Source organism: Oncorhynchus masou, chromosome 32 (assembly GCF_036934945.1).
Source record: "Oncorhynchus masou masou isolate Uvic2021 chromosome 32, UVic_Omas_1.1, whole genome shotgun sequence".
NCBI lineage: Eukaryota > Metazoa > Chordata > Actinopteri > Salmoniformes > Salmonidae > Oncorhynchus > Oncorhynchus masou.
The window spans coordinates 44,530,873-44,550,802 of record NC_088243.1 but is presented as its reverse complement, the minus strand read 5'-3'; the positions used below and the strand labels follow the sequence as shown (position 1 = coordinate 44,550,802).

Sequence of the window (19,930 nt, the reverse complement as noted above, 5' to 3'; positions counted from 1 at the left end):
CCCAAACTTTTGAACGGTAGTGTGTGTATATATGAAATATACAACAATAGACAATATAACGCTAATGTAACATGAGAATTTAAATGTGCCTTGGTCCTACAGTATCTGACATCTTAGGAGTCGCAATGTCTTAATGTTCACATGACTGGTTTACCTTCAGTCACCTTTTCAGGTTTGCCTTGAAGCTAGCAAAGGTACTGAACTCTCTCTCACATTAGTTGGCAGGTTGTTCCATAATCTAGACGCTCTGACTGAAATAGCTTTCTGGCCAAATTTAGTGGACCTAAACTGAGTTGAGCAGCCCCCTCTGGTTGTCCTGGTATTGTCCTTGCAATATGTAGCAAACTGTTTAAGAGGTGGTGGGGCAAGGTCATGAGTGATCTTAAACAGCAGAGAAGTGTCATCATGGCATAAGAAGCTATCAAAGCTCAGTAGGTATTATGTCTTTGTGATATTGCAGTGGTGATGTGTTTGTTTTTTGTCCAGCACTTTCAGAGTTTGTTTACAAAGCTTTCCGAGTGGTTTCATTGCTGTGATACTAGCATTTGACCAGGTTGTGACACAGTACAAGAGATGGGACAGAACCATTGAGTGCATGTACAGTTTACCACATCTGCTGACATTTGGTATCAGATAAATTAGAAATTCACCAGGTTGTGTTTTGCTGTTCCATGCACTTTTTTAATTGTTTTTTTGAAGGAAAGGTTAGAGTCAATAATTATTCCTAAGTATTTAACATGTGAAACCACCTCAATCCTCTGTTCCTTTACAGTTCCCTCAGGCTGATGGGTCTCACTGTTCCTGATGGAGAAATACATGCAGAGATTGTCGACAGTTTTTGTTATATTCAATTTTAGACATGAGTGGTCCAACCAGTCATCTATTTTGTCCATTGCTGCTGTATGTTTACGAGCAGCCTGTTGCTTTGTCTTGGCATGGACACAGAAGACTGTGTCGTTGGCATGCATCTGCATTTTGATCTCGGGACATACAGGGGGGGCAAGTCATTTATGTATACATGAATACTTGAGAGGTGTTCTACCATGACAGTTCCAGTCAGATGACCCACAGTCTCTTTCAATTTTCCCTCCATTTCTCTCCTTCTCATCCTCTTCTATCATTTATTTGATGGCTGCTGAAAACCCCCAGTCAAAATGAAGAGGCAGTTTTTCCCTCCCTCCCTCCCTCTCCCCCTCTTCGTCTTCTTTGATGATTACACTGTCTGCTTTAAGACAGATAAGGCTGAGAATAATAATGTTTCGCTTCAACACTGATTGTGCTCAACCTCGTTTAGCATCTTGTTTAGCTTCTTGGGATGATAGAGTGGGAAAATGTGATGTCGCATTGTTTTGTGACTTTGTGGTCCAAGTCTGACTTCAGGGCCAAATGTTGCAGATAAACTTGTCTTGAATAGGGTTGACATTATTCAATGTTCTGCTTGTTAGAGGGGCATGTTTGTTCTACATCATATGTGAAGTTGTTGAAGTGTTGACTGGTAGACTGGGTCAAATCAAATCAAAGTTTATTTGCTGTGTACACAGATGTTAAGGCAAGTGCAGTGAATTGCTTTTGTGTCTAGCTCTAGAAGTGCAGTAAATATCTAACAGTACAATAATAATACACAAATAATCCCAAGAACAAAATAAGAAACAAGAGATTAAGTAATATCAGAATGAGCAATATCAGAACGAGCAATGTCAGAGTGCTGATATAAATGTGGTTTGTATAGACAGTATGGACAATATACAGTATAAGTAGGAAAAAGGTATGTACAGCTATAGTTATGTAGGATGATGGCTCACTGTTCTGCAACAGAAACCCATTTTCTTTGCTCGTCTCAGCATCCCTCTAATCTCTTCTGTGTTCCCTCTCTCTATTATTTTTCTCCTGAATGGATTGATTCCTCTCTTCTCTTGGATTCCTCTCCTCTCTTTGAGACTGAGAAAGAGCTTTATTCTATATATATTTATTAATTTCTGTGTGGTTTCTCTCATATCAGTGGCTCTTTGGGATTATTATTGTCACAAAAAGATTTCTGGCAGCATGCCAGAAGAGCTGAACAATAATATGGTGACTATATCAATATATAATCCCATTCCACCAGCTGCAATCTTTTTTTCTTCCTTGTGACCCTTCTATTCCCCTTATTCTCTTCCTGGTGATCAGAGCCTCTCTCTCTCTCTCTCTCTCTCTCTCTCTCGGCAAGGGGGATGATCTGTCTTTTGAAAGAGGCCCAACCCCCTCTGTCCTTGTCCACAGTTAGTGAAAGTCTGGGGCCGGGGAAGGCTGTCCAAGGTATTATCCAAACACTCACACACGCGCTGTCGCTCTATTTCTCTCTCTCTCTCTATCGCCCCCCCCTCTTTCTCTCTCTCTCTCACATGCACACACACACACAGTCGCTGCTGCCAGCCCTCCACTTACAGCTCCAGTCTTTCAAAGCTGTTTTTCCTCTGGAGATCAGCACACGGTTTAACACCACACAGCTGCCACCGAAGAGACTGAGGGAAGAAGAGAAGAGTGAATAGAGAAAATAGGGAGCAAAAAGAAGAAGAGCAGGAAAGTGTTTTCAAATACTCCAGGTTTTTTGTGTTTTGAAATACTCCGGGTCTTTTGAGTTTACTCCTTGGGACCATTCAAAGAAGAGAAGAGAGTCTGAGTTCACAGTGAATGGGTTGCCATGGTAACTGACACTGGCAGCCTGACACGAGAAAACTCGATGTTTAATGGAGGAAGATCCTCGGTGGTGGCAAGCAAGCGAAAGTAACAGGGATTTAAGGGAGGTGAGAGGGAACAAGAGAGGAGTGAGTGGAGGAGCGCGGTGGAAGTCCAGAATGGAGGACGGGTTTTCCAGCTACAGCAGCCTCTATGACACATCTTCGCTGCTGCAGTTCTGTAACGGTAAACTCATCCTCATCCCTGGTTATCATTATGTGTGCTTGACATGACATGTCACCACTGCCTGGTTAAACTTAACACCAAAAAGGTAGTCCCTGCCGGCAGGGCTGTTGCATGTAGGCATGAGGCTATTTTGGAGCTCAAGCTGGACTTGATGAAAGTGAAAGTTTATCCTTTGTGCTGTAAAGATGCAATCTTATGTGACAGACACAGATGGGATCGTAGGCTATAAGCTACATGACCCTAATTTAGACATAGCAGGGAACAATATTCAAATGTTGAGTTTAACCATGCAGAGATGCAGAGATTTGTCTTTCAAAACCTCCTGAGGAAATGTTTCTGCCAAGAATCTCAGTTGAATGTCTCTGTGGCTGTTGTGTTCTTATGAAGCATTGTGCCTAATAATAATATGCCATTTAGCAAATGCTTTTATCCAAAGCAACTTCCGTTGTACATATGGGTGGCCCCAGAGGGAATCAAACCCACAACCATTGGTGTTGTATGCACCATGCTCTTCTGAGTGAGCCACAGAGTCTTCTCCCTGGTGTGCTGATTGTCATCCGTATCTAGTGGATAGTTCAAGTGTGATTTAACCTTTTTACAGCAGTGGGCTAAATCAGGGTCACACAGAGTGTTTCTTGGTCCTCTTAATCAAATCTACTTTGAAACAAAAGTACACACCTCAGACACATGGTTATTGGCTTAAATAAAAGAAGACACCTGTACCATGTCAGATATAGAGTTGAAATGTATTCAATTTTGAGTTGCATCACAATATTACATTTTATATACATCACAGAAGACTGAACTATAACAAAACCGTTTGAAATAGAAACATCAGATTTTATGCGTAAAAAATGTAATGTTTATAAATGATAAAATTATGAGGAATATTAATAACATTCCACCTATGATGCCACTAGAGGGCAATTTGGACATTTGACTGCAGAAAAGGGTTTAAAAGGCTGAAGGGTGGAAGTGGAAGTGGAGTTGGGGTTGCAGGTTATTAGTGGAGTGAGTGAAGGTGCAGCGTGACACATCACTTTGTCACAACTAATCAATCTATTATCAACAAAGCCTGATGTCTGCTCAGATACAGGAAACACTGTCTGACACTTATTTATAGCTCTGCTGAGCCAAAGGAAGTAGGGTGAGACGCTGATCTTGGGCCAGTTTTGAGTTTTCCCAACTAATCCTAGATCTGTACCCTGGAGCAAAACAAAGAGAATACTCAAATTGTCTAACGATGTGGCTGATTAGTGAGTTACAGAAGGTTGGCAGTTTAAAACTTAATTACCATGGTTGGGAAATAAGAAAATCAATGACATTTACAAAGTGATGTCCTGAACATGAACTAATACTGTGTGGTGTGCTGTGTGGTGTGCAGACATGCTGATAATGTCAATGATGTCACAGACATTCACTCAGGCATGTTGGATTATCTGAAAAACAGGTGTAGGCTGAATGTCAGGTTGGATAAAAAATAAATAAAGCTTCATTCTCCAAGGATGAGTTGACCTTTTAGAGTGTTACGAATGACACTGTAATTTAAAGAAAGAAAAAAGGCTACTGCAACATGTCATATTGTTTAATTGCTGTCAACCTCAAGGGTGTTTAATTGAAGGATTCACACACATACAGGAGTATTGGGTCAAATTCGTGCAAGGGTCAAGACAAAATCCTTTTTCCCACTGTGTTGTCAAACATAAAAATATTGACTAAAGTCTCTGGGTGTTCTGAAGTCCCCCAATTGGCACCTACATGCATGCCCTAGTCTGACATGGTTGACATTTTCTAATTATGTAGAGGTTAATGACTTTTCTGTGCAAGCGAAAGGCCAGTGAGTGCTTCAAATCACTGCCTTAATCTGTTTGTTATTACAATCAGAAAGTCCGGTTAGCACTTACAAGCCAAAGGACGAAACACGCCAATCTGTTGTGACTCTTGCCAGGGATTTTCAAATGTTCTCTCACTAGAATGACTAAGACTGTCATACTGACTGAGGGGCTTGGTTCATATCAAGCGAGAGGACCTCATTGTTCCAACATACAACTTAATTGTGTGAGTGTGTAGTCTGGAGGCTCTGAAATCACCCAATGGTGTGTTGGCCAGCTGTAGCTCTGCCTGTAAAAGTGATGTCATTTGTTCTTGAACGCTTCATGTGTTAGTGATCAGCCAACCAGACTAATGGCAGGGGAGACTGGGTCAGCGACTCAGCAAACTGGAAAAGCATGCTTTTGTCCCGAGGAGATCGGCTAGTAAGGGAAATTATCCACATTAGTAGCCTACTAGTCCAATTATCAGGGAGTTGCATCTTTAGAAGAGTGCCTTTAATGAAGAATTGATTAAAGGTGGGTTTTTTTACTGCCCCTATCGCTAGGTGTCTGACTTAATACGGACAGTGGATGATCTTGTTGTATTCACTTAGTGTTGTTATGACTGATCAATAGATTATGAATCAAAACAAGGTGGTCAATCCAGAGAATTCACTATTTCACCCTTCAGATTTAACCAGACATCCTTATCACTTCCCTACACCCCCTCTCCTCTAGGGCCTGCAGTGCTGGCACTACCCGCCACATCACCAATGTCACCAAGAGATTGGTAGTTGGCACACAAACAGTGTGACACGGTTCCCTCTCCTCTTTGGTTTCTGTAAAGCCATTAATGGAAGCACATGCAAAGGGATTAGGGTTTAAGTCCTGCTCACGTTACCAACAAACCAACAAAAACAGACAAAAGGTTGGGCCAGGTCAGGTCAGCCCATGCCTGCCCACAGTCAAGGAATTATGACCTGTACTCAAATGTGCTCTCTGACATTTCTACAGATTTTTGATTTCCAAAAATTCCTGTTTTGTTGGCCTCTCCATGTTGGAGTAATGTTGACTAATCCAACAACACTGATCCTACTCAGTGACCACACTCTTGTGATGAGTAACCTTGCCAGAGACCTTGGGGCCTCATTTATAACCGTTGCATATATTTCACACTAAATATCCTTACCACATTAAAAGACTGAAGGACCGCTTTTTATTGTTGAAGCGAGTATTGCAGTTCTGTGGGTAAAATAACTCATCACTGCTGATCAAATTTAAGGTTGGCCATTGATTCCCTTTAGTTGCATTGGGCTCTCTTTCTGACTTCATGTGATTTGTTTTCTCTGTTTGCTAAGTTGAAGCCAGACTACACTGAATGATAAAAGTCATTTTCTCTCTTGAATGCAGAGATATTCAGAGGCAGTTTGGGCTGTTGTGGCACCGTCATGCTGCACTCCTCTGCCAACTTATCTAACCCCCTTTCTCCTCTTCGGAGATAAGAGATCACCGTTAATGTTCATGCTGTTGTTTCTGTTGTAGAATACAAAGCATAAACAGTGGAACTGACAGTTTGTTTCATATCTGCAAAGTAGTTCAAACAGACACATTTGAGTCAAAAATATCAAATTCCTAGTTTATGCTGCAAAAGCAACTTTAAGATTCCAAGTAAGGCATTGTTGGCTGAATAGTAAGGCATTGTTGGCTGAATAGATGGATGCAGTTCAATACATGATTAATATATTGTGAAAATAAAATCCAAGAAAGTTTCCACATGCACAAAAAATCTATTTGTCAAATTTTGTGCACAAATTTGTTTTTATCCCTGTTAGAGAGCATTTCTCCTTTGCCAAGATAATCCATCCACCCTGATAGGTGTGGCATATGTGCACCTTGTGCTGGGGACAATAAAGGACCACTCTAAAATGTGCAGTTGTATTTCACAATGCCATAGCCGTCTCAAGTTGAGGGGTGTGCAACTGGCATGCTGACTGCAGGAATGTCCACCAGAGCTGTTGCCAGATAATTTTATGTTAATTTCTCTACCATACCTGCAGCGTCATTTTAGAGAATTTGGGAGTTGGTCCAACCGGCCTCACAACCGCAGACCAGGTGTAACCATGCCAGCCCAGGACTTCCACATGCGGCTTCTTCACCTGCGGGATCATCTGAGACCAATCACCTGGACAGCTGATGAAACTGTGGGTTTGCAAAGCCGAAAAATTCTGCACTAAATGTCATAAAACATCTCAGGGAAGCTCATATGCATGCTTGTCGTCCTCACCGGGGTCTTGACTTGACTGCAGTTTGGCGTTGTAACCGACTTCAGTGGGCAAATGCTCACCTTCGATGGCCACTGACATGCTGGAGAAGTGTGCTATTCACAGATGAATCCCGGTTTCAACTGTATCCGGCAGATGGCAGATGGTGTCGTGTGGGCGAGCGGTATGCTGATGTGAACGTTGTGAACAGAGTGCCCCATGGTGGCGGTGGGGTTATGGTATAGGCAATGAACACATTTTATCAATGGCAGATACCGTGATAAGATCCTGAGCCCCATTGTCATGCCATTCAGACGCTGCCATCACCTCATGTTTCAGCATAAAAATGCCGGCCCAATGTCGCAAGGATCTGAACACAATTCTGCATACTCATGACAATTTGTGCACACAATTTGAGAGAAAGAAGCTTTTTGTGCATATGGAACATTTCTGGTATCTTATGTTTCAGCTCATGAAACATGGGACGAACACTTGACATATTTATCAGGGCACAAGGTGAGACCCCGATGCACACACAGAAGGGAGATGGTTGGAGTCTTTAAATGTTTATTGATCCAAAAAGGGGTAGGCAAGAGAATGGTCATGGACAGGCAAAAGGTCAAAACAATTTCAGAGTCCAGGAGTTACAGAGTGGCAGGCAGACTCGAGGTCAAGGCAAGCAGGTACAGAGTCCAGAAACAGGCAAGGGTCAAAACCGGAAGGACTAGCAAAAAAGAGAAAAGACACGAGCACGGGAAAAACAATCAGGTCCCTAGTGGAAAGCCATACCCTCTGCCCAATGCAGTAGCTGAAGCTGGGGTCTGATGACAGTCCACTTGTTGACGATACCTGGAGTTGGTCTTGAGAATTGCCACCCTGGCTCTTCTCTAGGTACGTTGACAGCGGTGTAAAAACATCTGGGCTGAGGACACGCTAACCTCCTGCTATTGTTCCGGGAAGAGTGGATGTTGATACCCCAAAGAGCACTCAAAAGGAGAGAGTCCTGTGGCTGAACAGGGACGGGTGTCTGGGCATACTCCACCCAGACCAGTTGTCGGCTCCAGGTAGTGGTGTTGGTTGAGACCAGGCATCTCAGGGTGCTTTCTAGATCCTGGATGGCTGGCCGTTGAATTGGGGATAAAATCTGGAGGACAGGCTGGCCGACCACTCAATAAGGGTACAGAATGCCTTCCAGAACTGAGACAAGAACTGAGTACCCCGGTCGGAGACCATGTACACCGGGAGTCCATGGATCCGGAAGACGTGCCGCACCATAAGCTGGGCCGTCTCCTTGGCAGAGTTTAGTTTGGGGAGAGGGATGAAATGGGCGGCCATGGAGAAATGATCCACTACTGTCAGAATGACAGTGTTGCCATCAGATGGAGGAAGCCCAGTGACAAAGTCCAGAGAGATATGGGACCAGGGACGATGAGGGACAGGTAGTTGCTGAAGGAGGCCAGAAGGAGCTTGCCATGGAGTCTTATTCTGTGCACACACTGTGCACGCGGTGACGTAGGCAGAGACATCAGGAACCATTGTGGGTCACCAGAAACATTGTCGGATGACGGCTATGCTACGACGGGAACCTGGATGACAGGTCAGCCTTGAGGAATGAGCCCATTCCAGGACTGGACTGAGTTAGGAACAAATAACCGGTTAGCCGGATCAGCCCCTTCAGGTTCAGGGTGGGAACGTTGGGTCTTTCGAACTAAGTTTTCAATACCCCAATCCACTAAAGAAGCAAGGCATGAGGTAGGGAGAATGGTTTCGTAGACCGAGGGTTTGGCAGAGGAACTGTATATGTGGGAGAGGGCGTCCGGCTTCACATTTTTGGACCCTGGGCAGTAGGAAATGGTGAAGTTGAATCTGGTGAACAATAAAGGCCGCCTCGCCTGCCTGGAGTTAAGGCTGTAAGGAGATATTCCAAATTTCTATGGTCTGTCCAGACCACGAAGGGCTGTTCTGCTCCTTCCAGCCAATCCCCACACTCCTCCAGTGACAACTTGACATCCAGGAGTTCGCTGTTGCCAACGTCATAGTTCCTCTCAGCCGGACTGAGACGATGAGACAGGATGGCACAAGGATGGAGCTTCTGGTCCTGTGCAGATCAAATCAAATGTATTTATATAGCCCTTCGTACATCAGCTGATATCTCAAAGTGCTGTACAGAAACCCAGCCTAAAACCCCAAACAGCAAGCAATGCAGGTGTAGAAGCACAGTGGCTAGGAAAAACTCCCTAGAAAGGCCAAAACCTAGGAAGAAACCTAGAGAGGAACCAGGCTATGTGGGGTGGCCAGTCCTCTTCTGGCTGTGCCGGGTGGAGATTATAACCGAACATGGCCAAGATGTTCAAATGTTCATAAATGACCAGCATGGTCGAATAATAATAAGGCAGAACAGTTGAAACTGGAGCTGCAGCACGGCCAGGTGGACTGGGGACAGCAAGGAGTCATCATGTCAGGTAGTCCTGAGGCATAGTCCTAGGGCTCTGGTCCTATGAGAGAGAGAAAGAGAGAATTAGAGAGAGCACGCTTAAATTCACACAGGACACCGAATAGGACAGGAGAAGTACTCCAGATATAACAAACTGACCCTAGCCCCCCGACACATAAACTACTGCAGCATAAATACTAATGGGGAAAACCGGTTGAAAGTTTGTCGGCTGAATGAGCGACACCGGTTGAGCATTCCTACAGCATTTCCTCCAGAAACCGTGAGAAAGTTGTCCGGCTGCGGGGTCTGTGCCAGGGGATTTATATTACTATCTGTACTTACTGGTGGCACAGACGCTGTTTCATCCTTTCCTACACTGAAATTACCCTTAACTAACGATTGCGTCTGAAGCTGGGCTTGAAGCACAGCTATCCTCGCCGGAAGGCGATCATTCTCCTGTATATTGTATATTGTATATGTATGTGAGTAATTAGAAGGCATCATGTTATTGTTACTACTTAGCTTCGGCTGTTGGAGGTCCTGACGAACCGTGTCCAGATAAAGCGTCTGGAATGAAAATGTTGAGGGAAAAAAACCAAAATATAAATGGTAATTAAAAAGTAAAAACCGTAAAGTTGTCAGGTAGCAAAATAGGTTGGCAACAAAACGCACAGCAACACGTAAACAAGTCTGCAAGTTGTGACCGGAAATGACGTCAATGGCAAAGGGGGTGAATCGCTGGGGCAGAATGGCCCCTGCGCCAACAGAAGCATCAACCGCTACCACAAATTGACGGGATGGATACGGATGGACGAGGATGGATGTTGTGGTGAAATATTTCAGATCCACGAAGGCTTTGTCAACCCCTGGAGACCATGTACTTTGGGAGAGGTGAGTGCCGAGAGGGTGACCGCCAGAGTGCTGTAGCCAAAAATGAAACGGCGGTAGAAATTAGCAAACCCCAGGAAACGTTGCAACTGCACCCTGGATGTAGGCATAGGCCACTCAACCACCGCTTTCACTTTGTCCTGATCCATTTGAGCATTTCCATCAGCAATGGCATATCCCAGAAAGGAGATTATTGAGCGGTGAAACTCACATTTCTCGGCCTTCACAAACAATTGGTTCTCCAGCAGACGCTGAAGGACTTGTCTGACATGAAGAACCGGGAAACAAAACAGGTTGTCGTCCAGGTAAATGAACATGAAACGGTTCAGCATGTCCCGGAGCACATCGTTTACCGGAGCCTGAAAAACAGAGGGGGGCGTTGGTGAGTCCAAACGGCATGACCTGGTATTCATTACATTCATAATTTCCACTGGCTGTAGTAAAGGCTGTCTTCCACTCATCTCCTTCGCGTTTCCGAACCAGGCATTCCGTAAAAAGTCCAGAAACAGGCAATGGTCAAAACTGGGAGGACTAGCAAAAAGTGAAGCAAAAAGGCACGCGCATGGGGGAAACCAGACTGGTTGACTTGGACATACAAGACAAACTGGCACAGAGAGACAGGAAACACAGGGATAAATACACTTGGGAAATCAAGCGACACATGGAGGGGGTGGGGGCAATCACAAGAACAGGTGAAACAGATCAGGGCGTGACAATGTTGCATTTATATTTTTGTTCAGTAAAATTACAGTTTTATTCATCAGTGTCTAAGATTCAGGTAAAACATATAACCTAGACTTGAAAAGTGAACGTCTGTTTCATCAAACATGGGGCATGATGTGTAATATCATACATTCATACTTAAAGTAACAGAAATAGCATAGCCATGATTTTCCTTTTATTTTTGCATTCTGCCTTTTCTTCCGCTGAAAACCAATGACCCATAAAAACAATGAAGCATATAGAGAACAGCATAAGTCACGGGGTAAATATATGTCTGAAAAACATTGTGTAAGTAATATTCCCTGTTGTGCCCCACGGTGAGGATGAGTAGTGTGTGTGTGTGATCGTGTGCGTGTATTTGTTTGTGTACACATGTAAGCCTCTAGCACTGTGAATATATAAGGTAAATACAGATAGCGAGGTCATAACACATCCAGGAGAATACAGCTCTTCCACAGATCCTTGAGCGTGTATGAATACCAATGGAAGAGAGTGATAAAAATGCTGCTTTCTATTGGTTGGTATGAGTGTTGGTGCGAGAGGTATACTGCTGAGGCTTTGAACTTCAATACAGGGAGCAGGATGGGTCATAAATCATCAAACTTTCAGCTGCAGGGTTCCAAGGAGAAGCTGTCTAGTGCTCTGGTTAACGTCCTCGGATGGGTGGTGTTCATTAGGCCCCTATGGAAGAAAACGGACCGAAACTGAGAGAGACTACATGGTCCAATAAGAAAGTACAATTTTCCATGCAACACTAGGTGCACCTTTTGGTTTTTGCCCTAGCACAAAACTAGTGCGTGTGGTGGCACCTTAATTGGGGATAACGGGTAATGGCTGGAGCAGAATTAGTGAAATGGTATCAAATTCAACAAACACATGTTTTCCATTCATTTGATGCCATTCCATTTGCACCGTTCCAGCCATTGTTGTGAACTGTTCTCCCTCAGCAGCGTCCACTACAATACACAGCTGATTCAAATAACCAACTCATCATCAAGCTTTGATTATTTGATTCAGCTGTGGAGTGCTAGGGCAAAAAACTACATGCGCACCCAGGGGTTTGGGAAACCCTGTCCTATTGAACTCAACCCTGATTTTGAAGATATTCAGCACAACTCTCAAGAGTAGGACAATCAAAGGTGTTTTATAACTAAATCTGGAGCAATCAGGATTATTCAAATCTGGTATTTGGATTTAACCTCTCTGGCCCACCTGACACGCTAGCGTCCCACCTTGCCAACAATAAATGCAAATGCGCTACGCCAAATGCTAATAGCACTCGTTAAAACTCAAACGTTCATTAAAACACACATGCAGGGTACTCAATTGAAGCTACACTCGTTGTGAATCTAGCCAACAAGTCAGATTTTTAAAATGCATAGCATGCAAAACCCCAAAATACCTGAAGGGCGCTACACAAAACGCAGAAATAAAATATAAACATTCATTACCTTTGACGAGCTTCTTTGTTGGCACTCCTATATGTCCCATAAACATCACAATTGGGTCTTTTTTTCGATTAAATCGGTCCTTGTATACCCAAAATGTCCATTTATGAAGACTGTGTGATCCAGGGAAAAACACTTTCTAAACGCAACGTTATTTTTTTAAATGAAAAAAGTTGCCTATAAACTTTGACAAAACACTTCAAACTACTTCTGTAATCCAACTTTAGGTATTAGTAGACGTTAATAAACGATCAAATTGATCACGGAGCAATCTGTATTCAATAGGAGAAAGTTTGGAAATCGTACTCCAGTTTCCTTCCCCCTTTCATCACTTCCTCCGGGAGACCATACCACAGGATGTGCCTATTACTCATATGACCAAGGATTTACCTGCATAGAATTCACAACACTGGCGAAATCGTGTGGAAGCTGTAGGAACTGTAAGCCGGTCGCTATCTATTATACCTTGCAATAGACAATACAGAGACTGGCGGATTGATTTTTTTCTTCGTCGATTTTGTGATCAGGTTTCCTTGTGATTTTGACCACGAAACACGTTCTGTTATAGTCACAGACGTCATTTAACCAGTTCTAGAAACTTCAGAGTGTTTTCTATCCACACATACTAATCATATGCATATACTATATTCCTGGCATGAGTAGCAGGACGTTGAAATGTTGCGCGATTTTTAACAAAATTTTGAAAAAAGTAGCCCTCGCTCTAACAGGTTTTAATATGCAAGTATGCAAATGATTAGACCAGTCGGCCAACTGATGTATGTTTCAATTAAAATATTATGCCTATTGGATGAATTAAATGAGTATGACAAGGTGAACAACGAGCGGTGAGGGCAATTATTTAATTATAGTGTAATTATATGCATTTGCATATTTCCCCACCCCAAAGCCATTGCCCATGACATGGGCTGGCTTAAATTTAGTATTCAATGCCATGTTTTCAATTGCCAGTACTAATCACACTTGATAAAATTAACCTTATTCTGAAGAGTGTCTCCATGAGCTGATTGGTTGAATTCTGTTATTACAGGGGTGATATCGGGAAAAGCCCAGTTTAGCAGATGGCTAAGAGATATGATTCCTAATTAGATTGTGTGTATATTCACATGATGAAGAAATCTATCAAGATAGAAAACATTCACTATCACAGGTAAGGGAATGAAGAGAATGAGATAAAGTATATAATAAATCCTCTTGGAACTCCCTCTCCCGGATCCAGGAGAATTGTCGTCAACTGACACTAATTAGCACAACGCAACGGACAAAAAATATTACTAGAAAATATTAATATTCATGAAATCAAGTGAAATATATTGAAACACAGCTTAGCCTATTGTTAATCACCCTGTCATCTCAGATTTTGAAATTATGCTTTACAGCCACAGCAAGACAATCATTTGTGTAAATTTACCGATAGCCTAGCATAGCATTATGTCTAGCTAGCAGCAGGTAGCTTGGTCACATAAATCAGAAAAGCAATCAATTTAAATCGTTTACCTTTGATGAGCTTCGGATGTTTTCACTCACGAGACTCCCAGTTAGACAGCAAATGTTCATTTTGTCCCATAAAGATTATTTTTATAGCCGAAACACCTCCGTTTGTACTTCACATTTGGTTGAGAAATCCACCGGAAACTGCAGCCACGACAACGCCGAAAAATATTCCAAATTAGATCCATAATATCGACAGAAACATGGCAAACTTTTTTTATAATCAACCCTCAAGGTGTTTTTCAAATATCTATACAATAATATATCAACCGGGACAGGTGGCTTCTTAGTAGGAAAGAGAGAAACAATGGCCGCATTTGTCTTTTACGCACAAAATACTGAGAGCCTCAAGCTGACCACTGACGCAATGTTGTCGTTCAGGCTCATTTTTCTAAATAAAAGCCTGAAACTATTTATTGTGACACTAGACACATTAGGGAAGCCATAGAAAAAGGAATCTGGTTGATAGCCCATTCACTGCTCAATAGGGACGCATCGGAATGCAGAGCTTTCAAAACATGAGTCACTTCCTGATTGGATTTTTCTCAGGCTTTCGCCTGCAATATCAGTTCTGTTATACTCACAGACAATATTTTTACAGTTTTGGAAACTTTAGAGTGTTTTCTATCATAAGCTGTCAATTATTTGCATATTCTAGCATCTTGTCCTGACAAAATAGCCCGTTTACTTTGGGAACGTTATTTTCCCAAAAATGAAAATAGTGCCCCCTAGTTTCAAGAGGTTTTTAAGTAGCTCAGTTCAGACTTTCTCTTCAAAGAATATTATGTTTGACTCAGCTTTGATGCAGTCCATGAATATGTCACTTTGATTTGTCTTACCTTCCAGGTCACCTACTTGGTCATTTTGTAAATATATAATATTTTCTGGAACTACTACATGTATCCATCTCATTGCTATTAAATTATTAGAGATACACATTGTTTTTGCACCCACCATGAGTCATGTCCACAATGTTCATGTGAGGTTAAATGTGTATATTTTGGGATGTTTGACCTGACGAAGATCCACTTCGGATTGAAACATTGTCAATAAATCGGTGAATTGGGAGCTTTAACAGTGTGCGGGCCTTCTTGTTCTTTACTACCATTCTTCTAAGCCCACACTGTAACAGAAAACTGTCATTTATTTGGGGGATTATCAACAGTAAATGACTCAAACCTTTTACTGCAGCATACTGTAAATTATGGTGCATTCTGGGAAAATGTTGTTGGTGGGAAATTATATTATGTATTTCCAAATGGTACCGTAATTCAACCCCACATAATACAGTCCTGTACTGTGTCTTTGGAGCGCCAACAATCTTTTGACCACTTGTGGTGCATGGTATTGTTGTTTCTGGCTCAATAACATATTTTGAGGCATGCCTTGTAAGAGGCTATATTTGTTGCACCCGTGAGTGAGAATGGTGTTACAATTGAACTCTTATGTGGTTATAGTGCCTAATCAATTCAAAATGTATAGAGGACAGATTGGAATGGCAGCAAGTCTTAAAACCTTAAGTGGGTGAGCATTTTGCCATGTCTTTTTGGTCTGTTTTGCCCTGTGGTCGATGCGAGTTTGGAAGCCTTTGTTAAGGCCTCTAGAAGAGTAACTGATATAAAACACCAAGTATTCATTCATATGATGTGATGTGTAAACACTTTAACTAGCAGCCAACCTGCTTGCACCAATCCCTTGTAATTACAGTAAAACACTGAAATTCAAACCCCTCCCATCAATGAATTTCATTCATCCATTCTTTCATTCATTCATCCATTCAATCCGATTTTTTTTACAGTATAATAGTCCATTTTACAGCATTTTACTGTGTGTCATTACACAGTACTTGCTTTGATACCATAATTATATTACAGTAGGTGTGCTGTAATATGAAATACAGAATGTGACTTACCACCGAGCTGACGGTAAAAGATTACCAAATTCACTGTAAATTCATATGCTTGACATATGGTCTGCCCCATACACAGTATCTGGCTCGAAACATCCCTAATTGTCCATTGTTACCCTTCTCATTTGGTTTCCACACCATATGTAAATCCTAACTCTTACAACAACGCTGTCACTTGTCTGAACAACTGGACCGCCCAATGTTCCTAGCTGTTTGTTATTTGTGCACAAGGCCCTGTTTGTGGGAGAAAAGGTTAGACAATCATGCACACTGAAAAAAGCATTGTGTCAAAGGAGTATTGAACGCTGTTTGGGTCTTTAGGTCTCAAAAAAGATACATGTCAAAAAACACTATTTGAAGTGTTAAATAAGCTTTTACATGTTGACACGTCAAATAACACAATTTTAATACATGCAAGCCAAGCGCCACAACTATCAGTAGCACTGTCAAAGCTGTAGAAAAAGTCTGCAAACAAGCACACACCGGGCACGAACTATGTGTTTACAATACCGTGTTGGTAATAAGGTATTATTTGTTTCTCCAACATTTCTCATGTTGGAGACAACAGAAATACGAAATTACATCATAAATATTCCCTTACCTTTGATGATCTTTCATCAGAATGCAGTGCCAGGAATCCTAGTTCCGCAATAAATCGTTGTTTTGTACGATAATGTCCATTACTAGTGTCCAATTAGCTACTTTTGTTCACATGTCCAAAAGCTGGCGCCAGTCCAGGGTCCAGGCGAACTCGGACGAAAACTTTAAAAAGTTATATTCCAGGTCGAATAAACTTGTCAAATTAAGTAGAGAATCAATCTTCAGGATGTTGTTATCATATATATCCAATAACGTTCCAACCGGAGCATTTGTTTTTGTCTACAGAGTAATGAAACCCATGGCGATATCATGAGTAATCCGCGTAACCAGGAACTGGCATTCTGCCAGACCACTGACTCACACTAGAAGTTTCATTCCATGTTCTACTGACTGTTGACATCTAGTGGAAGGCATAGGAAGTGCTAACAGATCCATATCTTACTGGGATGTGAATAGACGGTGAGTTGAACATCAACCAGCCCCAGAATTGTTTGGAAGTTTGCCTGCCATATGAGTTCTGTTATACTCGCAGACATAATTCAAACGGTTTTAGAAACTTCAGAGTGTTTTCTATCCAATAGTAATAATAATATGCATATATTAGCATCTGGGACAGAGTGGGAGGCAGTTCACTATGGGCACGCAATTAATCCAAAGTGAAAATGCTGCCCCCTATCCCTAAAAAGTTAACAGCTTGGAAAATTCCGGAAAATGATGTCATGGCTTTAGAAGATTCTGATAGGCTAATTTACATACTTTGAGTCAATTGGAAGTGTACTTGTGGATGTATTTCAAGATCTGCCTTCAAACTCAGTGCCCCTTTGCTTGACATCATGAGAAAATCCAAAGAAATCAGCCAAGACCTCAGAAAAAAATGGTAGACCTCCACAAGTCTGGGTCATCATTGGGAGCATTTTCCAAATGCCTGAAGGTACCACGTTCATCTGTACAAACAGTAGTACGCAAGCATAAACACCATGGGACCACGCAGCCGTCATACCGCTCAGGAAGGAGACCAGTTCTGTCTCCTAGAGATGAACGTATTTTTTGCGAAAAGTGCAAGTCAATCCCAGAACAACAGCAAAGGACCTTGTGAAGATGCTGGAGGAAACCCGTACAAAAATATCTATATCCATAGTAAAACGAGTCCTATATCGACATAACCTGAAAGGCCACTCAGCAAGGAAAAAGCCACTGCTCCAAAACCTAAAAAAAAAGCTTGACTACGGTTTGTAATTGCACATGGGGACAAAGATCGTACTTTTTGAAGAAATGTCCTCTGGTCTGATGAAAAAAATAGAACTGTTTGGCCATCATTATGTTTGGAGGAAAAAGGGGGAGGCTTGCAAGCTGAAGAACACCATCCCAACCGTGAAGCATGGGGGTGGCAGCATCATGTTGTGGGGGTGCTTTGCTGCAGGAGGGATTAGTGCACTTCACAAAATAGATGGCTTCATGAGGACGGAAAATTATGTGGATATATTGAAGCAACATCTCAAGACATCAGTCAGGAAGTTAAAGCTTGGTCACAAATGGGTCTTCCAAATAGACAATGACTCCAAGCATACTTCCAAAGTTGTGGCAAAATGGTTAAGGACAACATAGTCAAGGTATTGGAGTGGCCATCACAAAGCCCTGACCTCAATCCTATAGAAAATTTGTGGGTGTAAGAGATTTCCTCCTCTTCTTCCGAAGAGGAGAGGCGAAAAGGATCAGAGGACCAATATGCGGCGTGGTAAGTGTCCATGGTTCTTTTTAATACGTAATGTAGACATGAACAACTGACTACATAAAACAAGAAATGTGAAAACCCTAACAGTCCTATCTGGTGCAAACACAGAGACAGGAACAATCACCCACAAACACACAGTGAAACCCAGGCTATCTAAGTATGATTCTCAATCAGAGACAACTAATGACACCTGCCTCTGATTGAGAACCATACTAGGCCGAAACATAGAAATACCCAAAATATAGAACAAACAAACATAGACTGCCCACCCAACTCACACCCTGACCATACTAAATAAAGACAAAACAAAGGAAATAAAGGTCAGAAGGTGACAGTGGGCAGAACTGAAAAAGCGTGCACAAGCAAGGAGGCCTCCAAACCTGACTCAGTTACACCAGCTCTGTCAGGAGGAATGGGCCAAAATTCACCCAACTTATTGTGGGAAGCTTGTGGAAGGCAACCCAAAACGTTTGACCTAAGTTAAACTATTTAAAAGCAATGCTACCTAATACTTATTGAGAGTATGTACATTTCTGACCCACTGGGAATGTGATAAAAGAAATAAAAGCTGAAATAAATTCTTCTCTCTCCTATTATTCTGACATTTCACAATCTTAAAAACAGGTCATGTTTTCTTTGAATAAAATGTCAGGAGTTGTGAAAAACTGAGTTACCTGTGTTTGGCTAAGGTGTTTGTAACTGTATTACCTCAATTAAACGTTACCCCGCACATTGACTCTGTACCGGTACCCCCTGTATATAGTCTCACTATTGTTATTTTACTGCTGCTTTTTAATTACGTGTTCCTTTTATTTCTTATTCTTATACGTATTTTTTATAAGTAAGTAAGCATTTCACTGTAAGGTCTACACATGTTGTATTCATGTGACTAATACAATTTGATTTAAAAATTTGATTTGATTAATCCGTACACTTATATGAAATCCCGCTAGGACCTACAACGGGCTGTCAAACAAGCAAAGCATCAACACAGGACTAAAATTGAATCCTACTCCACCGGCTCTGATGCTCGACGGATGTGTCAGGGCTTGCAAACTATTACAGATTACAAAGGGAAGCCCAGGGACGCGATCCTTCCAGATGAGCTAAATGACTTCTGTGCTCACTTCGATGCAAGCTACACTGAACCATGCATGAGAGCACCAGCTGTTCTGGACGGCTGTGTGATCTCACTCTCTGTAGCCAATGTGAGTAAGACATTATAATACAGGTTAATTTTTGCAAGGCTGCAGGGCCACATGGAATAACAGGACGTGTACTCAAGGCAAGCGCTGACAAGGGGTCAGGTGTCTTCACTGACATCTTCAACCTATCACTGACCCGGTCTGTAATACCAATGTCACACCCTGATCTGTTTCACCTGTCTTTGTGATTGTCTCCACCCATCTCCATGTGTTGCCCTTCTTCCCCATTATCACCTGTGTATTTATACCTGTGTGAGCCATTTTTGTTCTAAGCTCCTGCTTTTCCCAGTCTCTTTTCCTTGCCCTCCTGGTTTTGACCCTTGCCTGTCCTGACTCTGAGCCTGCCTGACCACTCTGCCTGCCCCTGACCATGAGCCTGCCTGCCGACCTGTACCTTTGCCCCACCTCTGGATTATTGACCTCTGCCTACCCTGACCCTGAGTCTGCCTGCCGTCCGGTACCATTGCCCCACCTCTGGTTTACTGACCCCTGCCTGCCTTGACCTGTCT

General features: G+C 42.3%; 1 protein-coding gene across 3 annotated transcripts in view; it reads left to right on the top strand.

Annotated features, from left to right (window-relative positions):
- Positions 1–2,285: 2,285 nt before the first annotated feature.
- Positions 2,286–19,930, top strand: part of LOC135526118 (echinoderm microtubule-associated protein-like 1) — an 80,638-nt gene continuing 62,993 nt past the window's right edge. For all 3 annotated transcript variants that reach the window (XM_064954233.1, XM_064954232.1, XM_064954231.1), the window contains exon 1: positions 2,286–2,901. In XM_064954233.1, the coding sequence (XP_064810305.1) occupies positions 2,727–2,901 (175 nt within the window). In that variant the 5' untranslated portion in view covers positions 2,286–2,726. The remainder of the gene's footprint in view (positions 2,902–19,930) is intronic.